This window comes from Mixophyes fleayi, chromosome 4 (assembly GCF_038048845.1).
Source record: "Mixophyes fleayi isolate aMixFle1 chromosome 4, aMixFle1.hap1, whole genome shotgun sequence".
NCBI classification, from domain to species: Eukaryota; Metazoa; Chordata; class Amphibia; order Anura; family Limnodynastidae; genus Mixophyes; species Mixophyes fleayi.
The window spans coordinates 284,515,803-284,536,823 of NC_134405.1; the positions used below are offsets into that span (position 1 = coordinate 284,515,803).

Genomic DNA, 21,021 nt, shown 5'->3' on the forward strand with positions numbered 1-21,021 from the left:
ATGGAGTCATCTAGGTTCATTTGCCTCATCCCTGATGATGTGTCTGATTTACTGAACCATTTTGCTCCAGTAAACTGCGACATGATTTCATCTCTGGTTGGTAGTTTGAAATGTTCTCTTTGAATGGCTTTGTTAAGTCTCTTGGATCCAGACATATTCTGAGCTGTCCATTTTTCTTTTCCACTATTACTAATGAGTTCACCCAAACTGTAGGCTCATCAATTTTCTCTACCACTCCTAGGGCTACCATGCAGCTTAGTTCTCATTGCAAATAGCACTTTTCAAAGGGATGTATTACAAGAGGATCATCTATGTTTATCTTATGCTTACCAGGCAAACATCTTGAACCTTCAAATACATCAGTAATCCATGACTTGCACACGTCATTTACTTGTGATGTCATCATAAAGACTTTACGTACAGTTTCTCGCAGGAACTTTAACAATCTGTAAATATGCTCTGAACCGTTTACTGTTATACTTCAGAGTGACTGTGCAGGTACCTTTTACTGGAATGTTATCCCCAGTATCGCCTGTCACCTTCACCTTGGCTGGATGAACTTAGGTTTTTCTCTCAAACTCTTATAATCATGCATAGATATCAAATTCACTTGCGCACCCGTATCAAGCTTAAACATAATAACAGCCTTGTTCACAATTAAAGGTACAATCTGTTCCATCTTATCTGCAAAGAAAAGATCAATGGAATCTACAAAAAAAACTCATCTCATTTCACGCTATGCACCTTATTTGTATTTTCTTCGTTTGATAGCATTTAGCAAAGTGATTATGTCTACCACATGTCATGCAAGATTTGCCATAAGCTGGACAATTTCTAGCACAGTAACTGCTTCCACATCTGCTATAAAAATTTTCTATTAAGCTGCATTTTATTTTGTTTTATTTTAGCAAATGGCAGTTTGTTTGGTTCAGTTTTATTCCCCACTTGTACTGCACCATCACTCTCTTCTATGCAGTTCCTTTGCCTAAAATCTAGTAGTTTCTGTGGCTCTACACATACTCACTGCCTTGTCTAACAATAAATCATACTCCTTAGCAATCTCTCTCTGAGTCCATTATCAGGTATTCCACAAACAATACAATCTCTAATCAGCGATTCCTTTAAATCACCAAACTCACACATTTTGCTGAGTGATCGCAGTCCTGTCACATATTGATCACAACTATCTGCTTTCTTCTGAGCACAAGTGAAAAACTTATATCTTTCATATTGCACATTCTTTCTTTGGACAAAGTATCCTTCAAATGTTTGCATTATAGAGGAAAAGATCATATTTTGTCCCTCAGCAAACTGAAAACTATTATAAATATCCATCACATCCTCCCCTATTACATGGAGTAAAATGGATGCATTTGTTTTATCTTCCTCACGGTCTGCACCACTTGCAGTAAGGTATGTTGAAATATGTACAACAGACTATGGGTTTGTTTATATGCATGTAGTTACCATGGAGGGTCAGCAGATGGCGCTGTATTCATACAGAGGTGTATTGTTTGTCTGCTGTATATGCATGTACTTGTTTGTATATTTCCTGTCTCAACTCTATGTGTTCTAGAAGAGACTCTCCGGGAAAGGGAGGTGAGCTGAGCAGCTCATGTTACTGATATGTTATGTTAAGAAGCTATTACTGAAAGCTGTTGTTATACTGATCCTGGTACTTAGTACTATATAAAGAAGATATACATCTCAAGACTCGTTCTGTCTGAATATAAGGTAACTCCTAAGGTGATTCTTTATCTATGAGACCTCCTGCTGCACACCTATGGTATCATCCATCGCAGAATGCCAATAAGGTATATATTAAACTCATACTTGCCAACTTTGGCAAGGTTGAATCCAGGAGATCCGGGGGGAGGTGGGCATGTGGGGCCAAGGGGGAGGTGAAACACTTCTCTTAGCCCTTCCCTCTAAACTGGCATAATCATTTTTGACCTATTAGGAAAGGGGGTGGGGCCACATTGACGTGTGAATAGTGTCACTAATCCTCACCCCCTCCATTTAACTTTCCTAACTGGCCGGGATGAGGAAGGTTGACCTGCTCTCCTGGGTGTCCGGGAACACTCCCAGAAACTCAGGAGTCTCATGGACATTCCGGGAGAGTAGGCAACTATGAATAAAACTTTGTTTAAATCTTTTTCCAATCCTCAGACCGATTACCAGACATTTCCATGTATTTTGGAGAAGTCAGTCTATCCATTGCTTATTCACAGTTGTTATGTGACATGTTCCGATCAGAGCAAATGTTTACTCCCTGTTCAACACAGACAAATGACCGGCAGGCTCCCTGCACACTATGATCATATATAGTCCTTGATAACCTCTTCTGATACCATGTTTTGCTTGTGCTTCTTTTGGGTTAAAGACCACTGGAGCATTATTCAGCCATTACACTACAACATCATATAAAACCACACCCTATTTCCCAGCCACCCCTGCTCCTGGGATCATCACTAAAGACTTTTTAACTAGTAAGGGTGTCAACAAATACAATGCATATGTGAATTCTGCAATAACATCACAATATCTACTTTATTATAGAGGGTTTATTTTATTGTAAACAAACTGCAAATGCATTTTTTGCTAGTAAAAGCAATGTTAAAAAACATATCCTGTGCTTATGACCTGGTTGTGTGTAAAGGTATCTGCATGTAAGTATGGCTGATGTAAACCTGTGCACATGCTACTGGTACAGAAATGGATGCATATGATGATGTTTTATGCCTCAGCACATGGGAGTAAATACATTAAATTTATGGACCACTTTTTAGAGATTATCTTTAAAACTCTTATTAGTCCAACTTAGCATCAGCCCCATATTGTGTAATCACATTTTGAGAAATAAAAAAGATCCCAGTCTGCAATTACTTGCGGTACTACTAACTGCCCCACCTAGCTGGTAGGTACGGGCAGCAAATACAAGAGGATCCCCCCAAATATATATGGGTGTTTAACACAGTCATTATGTGCAGTGGACACTAGTCTGTGAGTGGTGCAATAACAATAATATTGGGTGCCAGGCCATCTCAGTTCAAAACAGGAAGATATTCTATATTTAACTCCTCTTCTTCCCGCACAGAAAAGCATAACAGTTGCAAATAGTATGCATTTAAACGTATTCTCCTCTTCTTCCATAAATATATTATTTTCTATTCAGATCTATATTTCTAACACTTTTATTGTGTGTTGTTGTTTACGTATTTTAAATTAAGGGGAACTTTGAATAATATTGTAAGGAAGACTTAATGTTTAGCTGGATAGATTGACCACTGATGGTGTTCTCAGTTCAAGATATTCTTCCTCTGCTGATATTTATTTTTGGCGATAGGAACTAACTCTGTGGCAAGAATTGTGTTTTTATTTCTTACAGTAGGTATGTGTGTGTGTGTGTGTGTGTGTGTGTGTGTGTGTGTGTGTGTGTTTGTGTGTGTGTCGTATGCCCTTTTATGAAGAGCTGAATTGAGGTATTGGGGGTCCTAGGGCACATAAGGAGCCACCATGGCTGAAAATTAAGAGCATGGTGTCATCATTCACAAGAGAGAGGAGACTACTTATTAATGAATCATAAGCCTAAACGAATATGTCTCTTTCATTGGATAAATGCTCTTTTACCGTTTCACTCAATTTATCAAAAGGTTATCGTAAGCTTGTATTCTTTAAACTTAAAAAGCTAACACTATTTCTGGACTTACTATATATCGATTTGGACTGTTCATGCTAATTTTCTTTGATGACTTGGGGAACAGGAATATGAATCAGGCTCAATCTGTTTTAATTGAACTGTGTACAAAAAAAAGAATAACTGGTATTAAAGTAAAAAATATGAAGTATATAAATATATCAGTTTTAGGTGGAGCATCCTTTGTCCTAAAGAGGTTATTTACTTGGGGTCTGGCACATAGGCCTTTCTATGTTTCCCCCAACTTCCTGTGAGTGCCTGCAATGCTCTGCTCGCTCGTTGGTTGGCAGGAGCAAGAAGTGCTCTCTACAATGGAGCAGTCAGTTTAATTGCAACAGTTTGTGGTTGGCATCTGATCTATAGCTTTTGATTGAAGAAAATGTTTCCCACATGTTTTAATGACAAACCCAGAGTTTTAGTATAAAAGGTCAAACAATTGAGTCTGATTGTAATTCTTTTCAAAAGTATCACATTATATAAACAAATAAAGTTTACATTTTAGTAAACAAGTGGCCTGGATATTCCAAGTGCACTATACAACTGTGTATCATAAGTTAATAATTTGAGTGATCATTTGAAAATATCAATAGTTATTCATGCAATTTACGCAACTACCTGCCCTGTGTCTCCCACCTCAACTTTAATTCTTCATCTCTCCCTTATGGCTTCCTTGTGACCCTTCAACTTTCCCTTATCTATTATCTGTCTATTCTGTCCATGTGCTCTTATCTTCAAACATAAGTCATACATGACTTATGTAAAATTAAAATACTTCTTAAGTCATCTTCGCTGGCTATTCTGCTCTCTGGTACCTGTTCTTTCAGCTTTCACTACCTGCAGCTATTGGTGTCTTATACTCAGTTGCTGAGTACCTGGATCCTGGAATGTTAGTGCCCTATTTGTTGTTAAAGATCAGTACATGAAATATAAAAAACCCCAACAAGCCCTGGTGTTAAATCAATAACACCCACATTTAATAATTAGGCCTCCCTCCGTGAAATCAGCCTCATCTATTACATTAGATAAAATAATATACCTATTTCCCTCCAATCAGCCCTGACTTTAATTTAACAGCATACACATTTAATAAATAGCACTATTTCCCATCAAACCAGCCCCCCCCAAACTTAATAGTATTCCCATGTTAAAAAAAATAATTCCCTTCCTCCAAACATCCATAGTAATAAATTAATAACATTTGCATTTAATAAATATACCTATTTCCCATAACTATCCCCATCATTAAATAAATCATATTCACATTTAAAATATAGCCACCTTTCTCCCCAAACTCAGCTCCACATTTAATTAACAGCCCCCAAAGCACCCATGCATTAAATTAAAGGTCCAGTTAGTCTACCTTAAATTAATAGGCCCCTGTATTAAATTTAAAAATCTACCATCAATCCATAAATTAATTAATAGCACCGAATATTAAATAATTAGTCCCCATTCACAGTCCACTATTAAGTTAACAGGGCACCTCCCATCCTCATAACATTAAAAAAAAAACCTGTTCCTCATTACATTCAGACAATCCTCCCCCTTCCCTTATTACATTAAGACAAACCCTATCTCCCATCTTTCACACTTACCTTCTTTCAGTCTCGCTGTGTAGGAGAGGCAGAATCTGTTGTCTGCCTCTCTTGTAGCCTGCATGCATGGGATGGCACCTGTCATGTGGTGTGCATCCCATGTGTCTTGTCATACACACATAGGGAGGTGACGGACACTGACACACATAGGAATTGCAGGGAAGAGACGAACACAGACACACATATAGGGGGCAGGGAGGAGACGGACAGAGACAAGCATAGGGTTAGAGAGGGAGAGGGGGAGAGATCATACAATCCGTGGCCAAATTAAGGTGGCAGCCAGACCTAGGCACACATGCAGAGCATGTGTGTAGTTTAAAATGAAGTGGGGAGAAGTGTCAGTATGTCATACTGGCACATAACTCCCCACTGCATATACTGTACATATATATTTAGTCTATAAGGGAGTGTTTCCCTACTTCCCCGAAGAAAGAGGGTCAAAATAGTTAATAAAATTTACTACTCTACAGAGGGGCTGGGCAGATCGGGCATTATCTATATCCAAGCTAAACACAGGAATGCAGATTGCATTGTACCCAAATGCAGAAACAAAATTGCATTTTGCAGGATGAGATATTTACATGAGATTCAAGTGGCGGAAAGAGCGCATTTATACTGGTGTTCCTTGTTTATCGGGGAACATAAAGCCATTTTCTCCCTGCAAAAGGACTTGATCATTGCATATCCTTTTAACTAGTAGATACAGTATCCTACCTCAGCCATTAGTTTCAGGGGTATGATACATACAAGAGGAAGTTTGCATATTACCCCTTGTAGTGCAATACAGTTTGCACAGCTACAAATTCTGCACTGGGGTATAATATGCACCTAACGCTAAATCAGCCTAGAATGAATTTCAGAGGGCCGTTCCCAAAACTGGACTGTTGGCATGTTTCTCGCAAGACAAACTGAAAGCCGTGTTGGGGAGTGTATTTTTATAAATATACTCATTCTCTGTTATTAAGATTGAAGCAGGAGAATATCAGCTAATTTAGGGGTTTATCAAGGCTGTAGAGTTCTATTGCCAGCGAATACACCAGTTATTGTATTATTCCTTCCATCAAAGCACTTAGCGGCGATGATAACCCTGCTCATGCGAGGGAGTTGTCTATTTAGCAAGTATGACGGCAGTAAAGGAAAAACTTCATTTCAATATTTATTATTCTTAAATTAAAACATTTAATGAGGTACTTTTAAAATAATGATCTTCTTTTTTTTTAGAATCCTTATTAGAATTCAACAAGAAATAATTAAAAAAGAAGAAAAGAAAGGATTATTTCCGATAAGGTATGCATTGATTTTATATTTTACTATAGTGTCCTACTTTTAATATACAACGGATATGTATCATAGCAACCATTGTTTTTCTGAAAATCAGCCTTGTAGGACTCAGGGACTCAGACACTTATCTGTAAATTTTAGGGTTTAGAGATGCCTCTCAGGGCAGACATCCATGCTCCTGCACTCTCAACTCAAGTCAGGTACACAGAACCTTTGAATTTCTCACTGGTATTCACAGCATTATCATTGACTTCTCTTTGCCTCTTGTTCAGTTCCAGAGCCTCTCTCTCACAACTGTCTCTCTCACAACTCTCTCTCTGTGCTCTCAAGTACAGCTGCAGTTACAGCTAAGTCCCGGAGTCTCCTCAGAACTCACGCTAACTAACAGTTGTACCTCTGTTTCTGCAATTGTCTCTAGCTCTGCTGAGATATTAAAAGGGTGATGGGATAGATAGGACTCTAAGAGCTTACCACAGAGAGATAAGGTTTAAGAGTATATTTACTAAACTGCAGGTTTGAAAAAGTGGAGATGTTGCCTATAGCAACCAGTCAGATTCTAGCTTACATTTATTTAGTGCATTCTACAAATTGACGGCTAGAATCTGATTGGTTGCCATAGGCAGCTTCTTCACTTTTTCAAACCCGCAGTTTAGTAAATATACCCCTTAGACTCAAACTGAAGAAAAGCCCTAAACTAGATGTATGCCTTAAATTTAGACTGGAGTCTAAATTGAGGTAGGAGCTAGAAGTTGAAGAGGTGGCTCCCATTCATCCCATAACACTTAAACGCATCACAAAGGCACATCTATGCAAAGGGGAGTAAGATACACTTTTAACTAAAGTTTTTATTTAGCAGCCATATGTACTGTGGAAGAAATTGAGACCTAGGGGTATATCTACCAAACTGTGGGTTTGATAAAGGGGAGATGTTGCCTATAGCAACCAATCAGAATTTAGCTGTCATTTTGTAGAATGTACTAAATAAATGATAGAATGCAAAGGTTTCTTTCCCAGGTCAGCTTACCAGGCTTCCTTCACCTGTTCTCATTACCATGGACTTGGGCATGTAGTTTCACACCCAGGCAAATATCCAGATAAAGAAATACTTATGTTTACTATCACAAAAGCACCAACTATAAAATAGCACATTAAACAATATTTTACATGGTCATACTACACCAAATGACACAGAACACACAAGGGGTACAATACATTACCATACCCAGGGCCGGACTGGGACTAAAAATCAGCCCTGGCATTTAAAGCACACAGGCCCACCTCTGTTGATAAGCTGGAAAAAAAAATGTGTGCCGCAGTGCAGTGGCGGTGCCGCCAAAGGCGTAGCTACATTATGTTGGGGGCGTGGTCAAAATGGTGCATTGATACATACATTATAATAAAACATTACATTTATCAGACCCTCCCCATCCACATTACGCCACCCCCCCAGATACATTATGACACCCCCAGCCCACTGTACTTGTCTATGCTTCTGATGCTGCTGACATTCCTGTAGAGTGAGCAGGGAAGCTCTTAGTCTCATGAGATTAATAAATCTCGTGAGACTTAGAGCTCCGCTGCTTGCTCTGCAGGCTGTGCCCTGTCCGGGACGGAGCACAGATCCTCCTGCTGACCAACTGGATTAAGGCTCGGGGGGCCCGGGCACTTAAGTCAGGGGGCTCCTATGATGCAATTTGGCTATTAGACAAATTTTTGACAAATACAAAGGCAATACAGTGTGCACTACTGTTAGGTGCACGCAGTTCTGCCTTAACAAGCAGTACAGTGTGAAGCAGGACATATCTCCCAACTGTCCTTGTAGTCAGACCAAATCCTGACTAAGTGGGACAGTCACCCATCAAATTCAGAACAGTTGGCAGACTGTCCTGGTCTCTCCTACCTGTCTTGTCATGGTCACCACTTGTGGCTGCTGGTGTCTTTAGATCAGTTGCTGCTTGTCTGGATCCTGGAATGTTGGATGCCCTATTTGGAGAAAAAAATGAGCAGATGAAATTTAGCCCTGGTGTTAAATCAATATAGCATCCATGTTTTAAAATTAGGCCTCACTGCAGCCACAACATTAAAGTACTAGTATTCACATTTGATAAATACATCTATTTCCCTCCAACTAGCCCTGATATTAAATAGTATTCCCATTTAATAAATAAAACTATTTCCCTCTCTCCAAAGCACCCCAGCATTAAATTAAAAATCCAATCACCCCATCTGAAATTGATAGGCCCCACTATTAAATTGCCCCCATCTTCACCCCACAAATAGAATAGCACCCAATAATTAGCCCCCACCTGCAATTTCCTATTAGATTAACAGTCTACCTCCCACATTATATTAAGAGCTACCCATACACACATTATGGTCATACACCGGCCCACACACACATACTATAGTTATACTGTTACACACATACACACTATAATCATAACCTGTCACACACACACACATACTATAGTTATTGTCACACAAATAGATAGATACCCTGCCCCACAAATAGATAGATACCCTGTCACACAAATAAATAGATACCCTGTCACACAAATAAATAGATACCCTGTCACACAAATAAATAGATACCCTGTCACACATATAGATCCCCAGTCACACATATAGATCCCCTGTCACACATATAGATCCCCAGTCACACATATAGATCCCCTGTCACACATATAGCTCCCCTGTCACACATATAGCTCCCCTGTCACACATATAGCTCCCCTGTCACACATATAGCTCCCCTGTCCACATATAGCTCCCCTGTCCACATATAGCTTCCCTGTCACACATATAGCTCCCCTGTCACACATATAGCTCCCCTGTCCACATATAGCTCCCCTGTCTACATATAGATCCCCTGTCACACATATAGCTCCCCTGTCACACATATAGCTCCCCTGTCCACATATAGCTCCCCTGTCCACATATAGCTCCCCTGTCCACATATAGCTTCCCTGTTACACATATAGCTTCCCTGTCACACATATAGCTCCCCTGTCACACATATAGCTTCCCTGTCACACATATAGCTCCCCTGTCACACATATAGCTCCCCTGTCCACATATAGCTCCCCTGTCACACATATAGCTCCCCTGTCACACATATAGCTCCCCTGTCCACATATAGCTCCCCTGTCACACATATAGCTCCCCTGTCACACATATAGCTCCCCTGTCACACATATAGCTCCCCTGTCCACATATAGCTCCCCTGTCACACATATAGCTCCCCTGTCACACATATAGCTCCCCTGTCACACATATAGCTCCCCTGTCCACATATAGCTCCCCTGTCACACATATAGCTCCCCTGTCACACATATAAACATATAGCTCCCCTGTCACACATATAGCTCCCCTGTCACACATATAGCTCCCCTGTCCACATATAGCTCCCCTGTCACATATATAGCTCCCCTGTCAAACATATAGCTCCCCTGTCAAACATATAGCTCCCCTGTCACACATATAGCTCCCCTGTCACACATATAGCTCCCCTGTCACACATATAGCTCGCCTGTCCACATATAGCTCCCCTGTCACACATATAGCTCCCCTGTCACACATATAGCTTCCCTGTCCACATATAGCTCCCCTGTCACACAAACTACCCCCTCCCTCTTACCTTGTGCGCTCCGCAGCGCGCTGTACAGTCTCTCCTAACACATGGGACGGCACCTATCACATGGTGCTCGTCCCATGTGACATCTCCAGAGCCATTCATAGAAGAGAGGGGAGGAGCGACCACACCAGGAAGTAAGTGTAGTGCCGACCCCACTGCTCAGCACACAGACTGTCATGCTGAATTCTGGCATGACAGTCTGTGTGCTGAGCGATGGGGCCGGCCAGCTAGCAACCGGCCCATCTGGCCATCGGCCCTTCTGGCATTTGCCAGAAGTGCCAGATGGCCAGTCCGGCCCTGACCATACCAGTAGCCAACCCTGGGGTATCTGATCAGAACTTGATCCTAGTCTGCAGAGGTTTCTCTCCTGGTGTTGCTGGCAAGGCAGTGGTCCTGCTTCGCTGTCAACTTGATTTGGTGAATTCACACAATGGATCTCCTGAGAGGAGCCTAAAGGCAGTTCATGAAAAAAAGCAAGGGCATTATTATTGGATCTCAAACAGAGAAGCCTATTCACTGGAGATGTATTTAGCAAGGAGAGTGTTCCAAGGTTAAATCTTTCATTGCTCATCTGCAGATGATTTCTTTCCCCTGGACTGTTACTGCTCTTTTACATGCATGGTATCAATATAGACATGAAACACAATATATGCATATTATAGACATAATAAAGACATAAGTATTCATTGATTGGATTGGCCAAATCACCTCAATTAAAATTAATATTCTCCCAAAATTATTATATTTATTTCAGACATTGCCCTTAAATATCCCCTCCAAGATATTAAGATATTTGCTGCCGTTCATTGGATCATCACATCGTTTATTTGGGCTAATAAAACACTAAGGGGGAAGATTCAATTCCCACGTTGTTCTAAAGAACAACGAGGGCCTCACACAATTACCGTTACTACGGTAATTGTGGCGTATTATTACCATTACTACTGTAATTTCAACGCTGATTTTTGCTTGCATCACTGTGAGCCGCAAGCAAAAATCTGTGTTAAAATTACAGTAGTAACAATATTAATGTGCGTTCCGCGTAGTTGTAAAGAACAACGCAGGGAATTGAGGGTGAGATTACCCATTCTCCGGCATCCCGGGCTGGCCAGTGGCTTGGTTGTTCAATGTGTCATACCACTCTGGTATAACCAGGACTTGACGCCAGGTCTCACCCCCAACACTGTTTCTCTCTGGTTGTTAGGCGGTGTCAGATTTCTTAATTAAATAATCCAAAGAGAAATATTGCCCCCCTTTGCAGACCTCTAAGAATCTTAAGACCTTACATTTTCTGCATTCTATCAATATATACAAATTAGTGACTTCTTCCAATTCTCTCTGGCTAGAATATCTGCTAGACCACTAATCTACGGGCCTTATATCCTCACTGTATCATTCAATACTGACAATGAGCATCTCTCAAAAATCCTCCTATAAAAAGCACTGGGAAAGAATATTGAAGACTTGTCAGACATATGAGAAGGTGTACCGAATAACCTCCATTAGCATCAGAGTAAAGAAAATGCTTGTAAGTTTTGTACTGATAGGACCTGGTTCCAACCAGGCTTTATAAATGCTAGTCCAATACCTCTCCTCTTTGCTTGAGTGGGTGTCAAGCCCAGTCATATAGAGATTCTGGTCGGAGGTTCAATAACCTTTAATTTCGTTATTGGTTACTAACCTCCCCTTCCAACCACAACTCATATAACTTCCTCTACCATTTTCTCCAAACACCTCAATAAGCTTACCAGACACATCCTAAGTGTGACCACTTACTTGATTGTCAGTTTCTGGAAGAATCACAATCCATCCACTATATGTGTCCTTAGGAAAAGTATCTGTTATATTTCCGAAATGGAAGAAATTACTAATATCTTGAGGAATTTGTCTGTTTTTCTAAAACATGGACCTAACGCCCTCCTCCTCACTTCTAGCTTTCTCCAATTCTGCCACTTACATTTTTTTGCCAAAGAAACCTTAAACCCTTTTCTTCTGCTGTTCTCTGCCACCATTCTCCTCCTTTCTATTTTACTTTAAACTAAAACAAAAAAATAAGCATCAGAACCATTTTATTGTTGTTTAACATATGTTTGTAGTTATTTATTACTGCCAATTACATTGTACATCTGTTGCTTATATCCTCTTTTGGGTAGGGTACATAATTGCTATGGAGCTAATGTCGGCAGTTATCCTGCTGACATGAAAATGTTGTCAGGCTTAATGCAAACACTTGCACTGTGCAGGCAAGTTGACAATGTTGTCAGTGTGATTGGCAACATTGACATTGCCAATGCCGCCACATAGAGGCATTGTCGGTCATAATTATAATAGAGCTAATGTGAGCAATTAACCTGCCGACATGAAAATGTCGGCAGGCTAAATACAGACTCTTACATTGTGCAGACAGGCTGACAATGTCATCAGTGTGATTGGTGTGACTAATGCTTCAGGGTCTCGCTATACCCTGACCCCTGTGGCATTGGTCATTTAATGTCGGCATTGTGATTGGCGACATTGTCAATGTCGTCAATCACACTGACGACATTGTCAACCTGTCTGCATAATGTAAGTGTCGGCATTTAGCCCGCCAACATTTTCATGTCGGAAGGTTAATTGCCGACATTAGCTCCTTCGCAAATTATGACCGACAACGCCTCTGTGTAGGATATACAGTTCTTTTTTTTCTATGTCTGTACAAATGTGATGCTGTTAATAAAATGTTATTAAGAAATAAGTATAGAAAGTTATAGGTTTAAACATTACTAGAAATATGCAGAGGAGAGTTGGTGGGCTTGACTTTTATTTGAACATGCCAGTACTCACCTTTATTGTCTCTTGAGGGCTAAAAAGTACCCTCCTCAACATACTGTGTGGGATAAAAGTAGCATAAATGGTGATATCAAGTTATTTTCTTGTTTCCTAGCAACATGGAACTCTGAAATCCAGGGAATACACTGGTATTTATACCATGATACACTGGTATTTATAGTGCTAAAAAATGAAAATAAAATATATAATTGGTCACAGCGCTAAAAACTAAGTTGGCAACCTAATCTAGTACCAGTAAAATATATTTAATATAAATAGATGATAGATATAAAATAATATCTTTGAAACAATGAAAATAAAACTAAAGTTATCATGTTGTACACGCACATTATAAAATAAGATTTTGCATGAAGAAAAACAGTACAAATAAGATAAGGTACTGTATCTAATTATACAATCTCTCCGGCGGGGATTTTTACAGCTATTAAGACATACTTCCAGAGAACCTTTAATATATATACACTGTATACACAAGAATATTTTTGATTTTATATCAATATAACAACTATTTTAATAGACAAAACTCTGTTGTCATCATTATAATTTACCTTTGATTCGTAAGGCACCAGACAGTGGGGAAAACAGAGCATACATAATACAGGGACATGCTAAGCAGATAAGAAAAAGAGCAGGCGTAAAACAAAGAGGAGGTCAGACCCTACTTATGAAATCTTACAATGTAGTGTGAAATGGGTACAGCTGAGCCAAAAGTAGTGACTGTGACTGAGTGTATATTGTGACAGCAGGGAGGGTGTACCAATGTAAGTAGAACAGATGGGAGTATAGTAGGCTCTGGTACAGGGGTGGGATTTCAGAGTGTTTAAAAATGTAAAGACTGGGGGGAGAGTTGGGCATGGTTGGGAACTCCATAAATGGACAGTGACATGAGAGAAGTCTTGTAGGAGTGAGAGGTGGTTAACAGAGAGGCAAGGCATAGGTCAAAGGCACGTGGAGGAGTATTTTGAAATTAGTGTGGTGCTGATGAGAGGTTAGTAGGTGAGGGTGAATAATTTGAATTGTGTTTTGGAGTGCATAGGAATCTCCAGAGTAGTGTGATGGAGCTGTAGTGGTGAGAGTCCAACATGAGTCTTTCCAATTCATATAGAGTAGAATAAAGCATGGAGATGGGTGAATGGAATACCAAGCAAAAATAGATTGCAGTAGTTATAGCAGATGATGAGAGAATGGATAAGGAGTTTCAATTGCATCTTGGCTAAAGTAACTGTGCCTTAAAGCAGGAGGAGAAGCATAATTTGGTAATCAGTATTAATGAACTAAATAGCTGCTCCTGTCAGCAAGGCAACAGTCCCAATCACTGCCAAATATATCAAACACTGGTTGGAATGGGAAGGCAGATTGCTAGAGGGAAAGAATGCCTCGAATAGATCAAGTGCTATAAACAAATTAAGTTATCATAAGAAGACAAATGCACTTACAAATGAAATGAGAATGTAATGGGTAGACCCTTTTAATGGTGTCCTTCCTGCAGTGCGTATCCGCTCAAATCTCCTGCTACAAGAACCTGTGTGCAAAGGAAATTGAAATGGAGTTGAATCAGCAGTTCAATTACAATTTTCAATAGGGACCATAATGTGACATCCGATAAGCAATACATTATTCATAATAAGAGCTAGAAACTTTTGTTCTAAACAGACAAAATATATAATAAGCTATATGTTATAAAAAAATGTATTGGCAATTATATAACATATTACCTGTAAAAAAGACATAAAAATTCAAAGAACCATTAAATTAATTGGATAAAAGTCTATTGAGGGCATAGATCCAACAAGTTTCACATTTCCTCAAATGAGTTTACTGATCAAGCAAGAAATCAATAATCACCACAAGTGGTATAAATCTTGCCACTAGAGATAGTTTAGCCCTCACATATAAAGGGTATATATCAGTGGTGATATATGTGAACAACAAAAACTCAAATAAATGAAATTTCCTTCTCAATTTTTTTTACATTTAAATATATTAATTATACATACAAAGAGTAATAACAATTCGCACAATATAAACCCCAATTCTGACCCAATTCTGAAATAAGGTACAACCAAGTGATTATGGGGTAGAATTAATACTGTAAACATCTTAGTACTAAAGAGAGCAATTGGGACCTAATTGGGGGGGGGGTACTTTTTCCCCCTATTTTAATGTTATTTACACTGATTTCCAATATTTGATCACAATATCATTATTTTATGGTATTATCGTTTGCAGAGGAGAGCTCATTACTATATTATCAGACAAAAGAGATATAATTGTAATTCTAAGAAATACAAATACAATTTTGTTTTTATGATATAATAATAGATTAAATATTTGTCTCAGTACTGGTTAAAAAATTGATAGTGCCTCTAATATCAGAACTGTTTATTTTCTTGTATAATCTGGGCAGCACAGTGGCCTAGTGGTTAGCACTTCTGCCTCACAGCACTGGGGTCATGAGTTCAATTTCTGTCCATGGCCTTATCTGTGTGGAGTTTGTATGTTCTCCCTGTGTTTGCGTGGGTTTCCTCCGGGTGCTCCGGTTTTCTCCCAGACCCCAAAAGCATACTGGTAGATTAATTGGCTGCTATCAAAATTGACCCTAGCCTTTCCCTATCTGTGTGTCTGTCAGTGAGTGAGTGTGTGTCTATATTAGGGAATTTAGACTGTAAGCTCCAATGGGGCAGGGACTGAGGTGAATGAGTTCTCTGTACAGCGCTGCGGAATTAGTGGCGTTATATAAATAAATGATGATGATGATGAATCTGCTGTCAAAGCCTCATGCAACACCAGTGGGGCTGCAGACAATTTCCAGCATATTGAAGCTCCCTCTAGTGATTAGACAATAGCTGTTGCCATGATAATCAAAAGCAAGCCTGATTAGTTAGCAGTGTAAGTTGCTTCTTAACAGTTATTATAATGTCAGCCATGAACTAATCAATAGAGGGAGCTTCAATAACCTGGAGGAGGTGAGAAGTTTTTTCATGTTCAAGGGGGCATTGATTTTGCACTGGGTCCACAAGTCTCGAGTTATACTCCAGTTACACCCCAGCTTTCCTGATTTGCTAGTCTTCTATGAGACAGAGAACTATGGTTGTTAAGCATAGACTTAAGACTGGAAGCAGGAGCTCTGGTCCCTCCAATGGGTACAATAATTGACTTTAATATGGTGTGGAATCAGGATACTGGAGTAAGATTAAAAAATACTTTTACTGTGACAAATAACTAAATGAATAGTACTTAATTATAAGTAATTAATTATGTGAATGCCATTCATAAGGGGACACTCAAAGTTCAAAAGCAGTGATATTATCCTGGTAAATATTGCCAGTATTTTGGAGTATCTGGACACAACCACTGACAGTCACGGGACCCACAAATTCAGCAAATCTGTAACCTGTGTGATAGGGGAGAGGAAGATTGAGTGCTAGAGTCATGTGTAACCCCATACAGTAAACACTTCCAAGTCACAATTGCACAGAGTGCGGGTTGTGACTGGTAAAGGCAGTTAGGATAGGTTTCCTAACAAAATAGAGATTATATATTGTTTTACTGTGTGAATATATGATAAAATATTAACTCAGGGAGTAGCTAGAGGGGGCTATTCATGACAGTGACCCATGAACAAGCATAGGAATCTGACATTGGCGAGTCTGTAGACAGTCTGAGATCTGGGAGCACACTGCATCCAGCACGATATTTAAAGAGAATGCCATCAAATTAGTATATCGGTGGTACTATGTCCCCACCAGATTGTGTAAAATTTCACCATGATGTTTCTGATAGATGCTGGCGGAATTGTCTATCACGCTGAACTTTTTTACATATCTGGTGGTCATGTCCCAACTTATTTAGCTATTGGTCCGTGCTCAGGAGTTTGATTCCCTATTTATTGCAGATTGACATCCCACTCAAGCTCAATGCTACTTACTCCCTTTGCACACCCCCCAGATATCATAAAGCACCAGTACACTTTATTTCTGATGCTACATGTAAATCATCATCATCATCATCATCATCATTTATATCTCCAGCTCCCCTCCTTTTGCTGCTGTTGTGCAATGCATATGGAATGTTTACAGTATGGAATATATGACTGCCATACTAAATGATTTAACTAAATCATGTCACAAGACCTGGGAACCCTGGGCAATCTACAATAATATCCACCTGCCTATCACTTATTAAATAATTCCTACTTTATAGAATTTTTATACTATCTCAAATCTTACCCCTGGGCTTTCAATCTACTTCCCCTCCTTCCTCTTTAACTTCTTCCTCATTCGCTCATTTAGTTTCTGAAAGTACAAAAAATCCTTATTGCCAATTCCATGATCGCTTTGTTTTTGCAATTGTTGTGATTTTTCAGATTGTTAAAATAGCTTTTTCTACATTTAAGTGTATAAAGGATACAATACAAAAACAGTGCCCTTTTGAAATTCTTAAATAACCACAAAGCATTTGTAAGATACAGTATAAAAAAGGAAATTACAATTTTTCCGTAACCCACTCAAGTTTTAAACCACCTACAGACAAAAACAATTTTTTGATTATTTCTTTCCAGGCCGGAAACTCAGAAAGGTCAGCCAGCAGGTAAATTGCAAGCACCTTATACTCACTCAAGTTACAATGCAAGTAAGTGAATGTTTTTCCTATTATGTGAAACAGTTTTGTTGAAAAAGAAGTACCAGTTTGTCAAAGTATATTTGTTACATAGAGTGGAAGCTGATATCACTGGTTTCTAGTGTACTGATAGCATGTTAATAATATGGTCTACATTGTTCTTTGTTCAAAATTTGCATTCAGCAATTCCATTTCATTTGGTAACATATTAATCCATAGAGAGAAGGGACTGGCTTCCCTTTTAAATATATTTGCTTGATATGCCTCTCTCAGACTTACACCAATAATATCCCTGACTTCAAACATTGATTTGCTGTCAGTTGGAAATGATATATAGATTTGTCATTGAATTTATTAAATAAATTGGAACAGACAATTAAAATATTGTACAAAAATAAAAATATTGCACATGATTATAGATAACACCTAAAGTTTTATTCACTCAGTCATTACCCTACCTGATAACCCAGGGACTACTATATGCAGTTGTTCTTCCTGGGACTCTTCAACTTATGTAACTAAGAACCGGTAGACCTTTAAATGGCTGTGGAGGGGGGTGTGAGCAGGAGAACCAATCAATAGCTGCAGTCTCCATGATTGCAGATTCTGATCGTGGGAGTACGGCACGTTGTATGTGGTTTCGCACAGGCACCTACCTCTGGCCCTGGGTTTCCTCTGGTTAGCTCAGTCCTCTCTTCCCCTTTCTCAGGCTCTGTGGTGTTTAAGTGTGAAAGGGCCCTTGTACAAGTTTAATGACCAGTTTGGTATTTGAGGTGACACAGGTGTAGTAGTACACAACAAACATAGTTGTCGAAAGAATGCACCTAGTCGATCTCTCTTGAATTATGGAACAGTTCTGTTTCAGTAAAGACAGACAGTTTAACCAGAATGCTAAAAGGCACCTGAAGAGGAGACTGTACACGGAGATAACTTGTAAAGACTCCTACACCAAGTCAGCTCTTTATCGGGCTACCTCTCAGTCTATCATCCACCTCCAGTAAAAGAATTACTAGTACCGTGGATGTTGGAACATATTTTTAGACCCAGGCAAATATCTGAAGGAAGAATTCTTTAAGTATATTTAACACAAATCACCAACAGAGCTATAACACAATTATGAAAAGATTAAATGAATCACAAGACAACAGTTGTAACAAAATACACAGGGAACACTATTACAATGCGATACCATGCTCAATGCTTTTGAATATGCCCAGAATCCACCTCTCCGTGAAAATGGAAATCTGGGGGGGTATAAGGTTTAAAAATTGCCCTGGCCTTCATCCATTTTGAGTTGAATGAGGTGCTGTAATGGTCGGTCAAAGGTAACCCCTTCATCACACGCACCTTGTTGCATCTCTTGCCCCTGACTCACACGTCACAAGAAGACATGGCCTCATACAATAAAGGGAGGGGTACATTAGAGCGATAAGCTATTCAAATGAGAACTCCTCCATGAAGTGCCACATATATAACTTGCTGTTCAGCACAACCCTGCTCAATGGAGTTTTCTGAAGCACGATATTTATTGCTATAGTTTCCAGGTCACTCAGCTTACAGGCAAAATAATTGCAAAGTGATGTATTTTGTATCTTTTCTATGGTGCATGTCTAGAAAAAGTGTTTCTTTTGCAGACACATCAGAAAGCGGGGATGATGAGTTTGACTCATTTGTAAGTTTAAATTTTATTCTATAACTTGTAGTACAAACCATTTTCAAAGAACTAGTTGATTTATATAAAAAAAATGCATTTTGTTCTGGATGTAAAAATAATATCCATTTTATCAGCAGACATTTTTGCACTTACTTTTCTGTAAAACATGTACAGAGCAATCCTTCAAACACTTTTTGTACATACATTTTTTACGCAAACAGCAGTTATTTCAGTTATTAAAGGACACAGATTGTGAGAAGCTTCTTGTTAGTACCTGAGTTGACTTTCCTCAAGGAGATGCTGACGTAATACACTATCAGTGGTGGTACCAGAGGTGGAACTAGCGAGCTGTGGGCCCTAGTGCAGAGAGGCGGGGAGGAGGGGACCCAACCCTCTGCATCTGCCATGCAGCAGGCCCCCTTATCTCCATGGGCCCTGTTGCATGGCACCTGCTGCACCAATGGTAGTTCCGCTACTGAGTAGTACATAGATCTACCCAGAGTGGGAGCTTGCAATAGCTTGCAATAGCTTCGCTCTGTTTGGCAAATATAGAAACTACTGCTGCAAGGAGGCTACATCTCCAGCTCATAGCCACACCATTAGCTATATTCGTCATAATACCAACGTGGAAAACCCCTTTAAAATAACATAGTTACATAATTAGGATTCTGGTACATGAGTACCTTCAAAATATTAACTAACTGACCACAGCACATATAACTTTAATATAACCGGACCTTCAGTATATACAGGATATTTTTAAAGGTAAAATGGATTAGAAAGAAGACATCCACCTCAAAAGATTAGAATGTTAAAATGGTACAAGAAAGCTTTATCATTATTAAAGTTTTTCTTTGGATTATTCACAACTGAATCTCATTGCAAACATAGATCTCATATTGCGAAATGCACATGTTTTTGCACATGGCACAATGTTACTTTTTTACTCCAATGTGCATATAGGTATATACATTTACACAGATGGTGAGATGCAGGGGCGTGCCTATTATAGACAGACAGACAGATAGAAACATAATGGACATTTTCATATTCAGGATTTACTATAAAAAAGAAGTTGTGCTCACTTGGGTTTCTCTCTTGTTCTGTTTTCTAATTACAGGATAGTGATGACTATGAGAGTCCAAATGAGGCGGATGAGGTGGATTATGAATCCCCAACTCCCATAAATGATGATAATGATTATGAGCCCCCGCCATCTGAAACTGAAAATTGTCAAATTAATCCACCAAAAACAAATGTAGGCAACTCACACTATGTTGGTAAGTCCTTTTCGAAGTTATGCATATCTTATATATACAAATAATTGGTCTGTTTGTTTGTTTGTCTGTCCGGTTATGCATTCAGACATCCCTGCATCGATTGGGATGAAACCAACGCAAGGTGGTCCAGTTGGCTCCTGAGCAGGTTTTAGGGGGTTAGGGTTTCAGTCGAACCTCCCATTGCTGTATATTGGGCAGAGCCTATTCTGAGCCTTCCTCGGGATGGGTTTGGACAAGAACTTCACAGAGTGTTACAATGGATCCCAGAAGACATACTAGTGGGTTTAGGTCCCGGCCGGAGCTCCCGTTGGTGTACACTGGGCAGAACTTTTACACAGGGAGCATGTTCTGGGCCTTCCACTGGATGTATTTGGATGACATCTTAGCTACTGATTATTTTTAAAATGTTGACAGTTACATCCAACTCATTG

The 21,021-nt window shown here is 39.4% G+C and overlaps 1 protein-coding gene across 4 annotated transcripts in view; it reads left to right on the forward strand.

Moving 5' to 3' along the window:
- LCP2 (lymphocyte cytosolic protein 2) overlaps positions 1–21,021 on the forward strand; it is a 103,031-nt gene that overhangs the window by 24,583 nt on the left and 57,427 nt on the right. The window contains exons 4-7 of one of the 4 annotated variants that reach the window (XM_075209808.1): positions 6,514–6,579; positions 17,598–17,668; positions 19,291–19,328; positions 20,431–20,590. In XM_075209808.1, coding sequence (XP_075065909.1) covers positions 6,514–6,579; positions 17,598–17,668; positions 19,291–19,328; positions 20,431–20,590 — 335 coding nt within the window. The remainder of the gene's footprint in view (positions 1–6,513; positions 6,580–17,597; positions 17,669–19,290; positions 19,329–20,430; positions 20,591–21,021) is intronic. The other 3 variants (XM_075209809.1, XM_075209810.1, XM_075209812.1) reach the window with 3 other exon arrangements.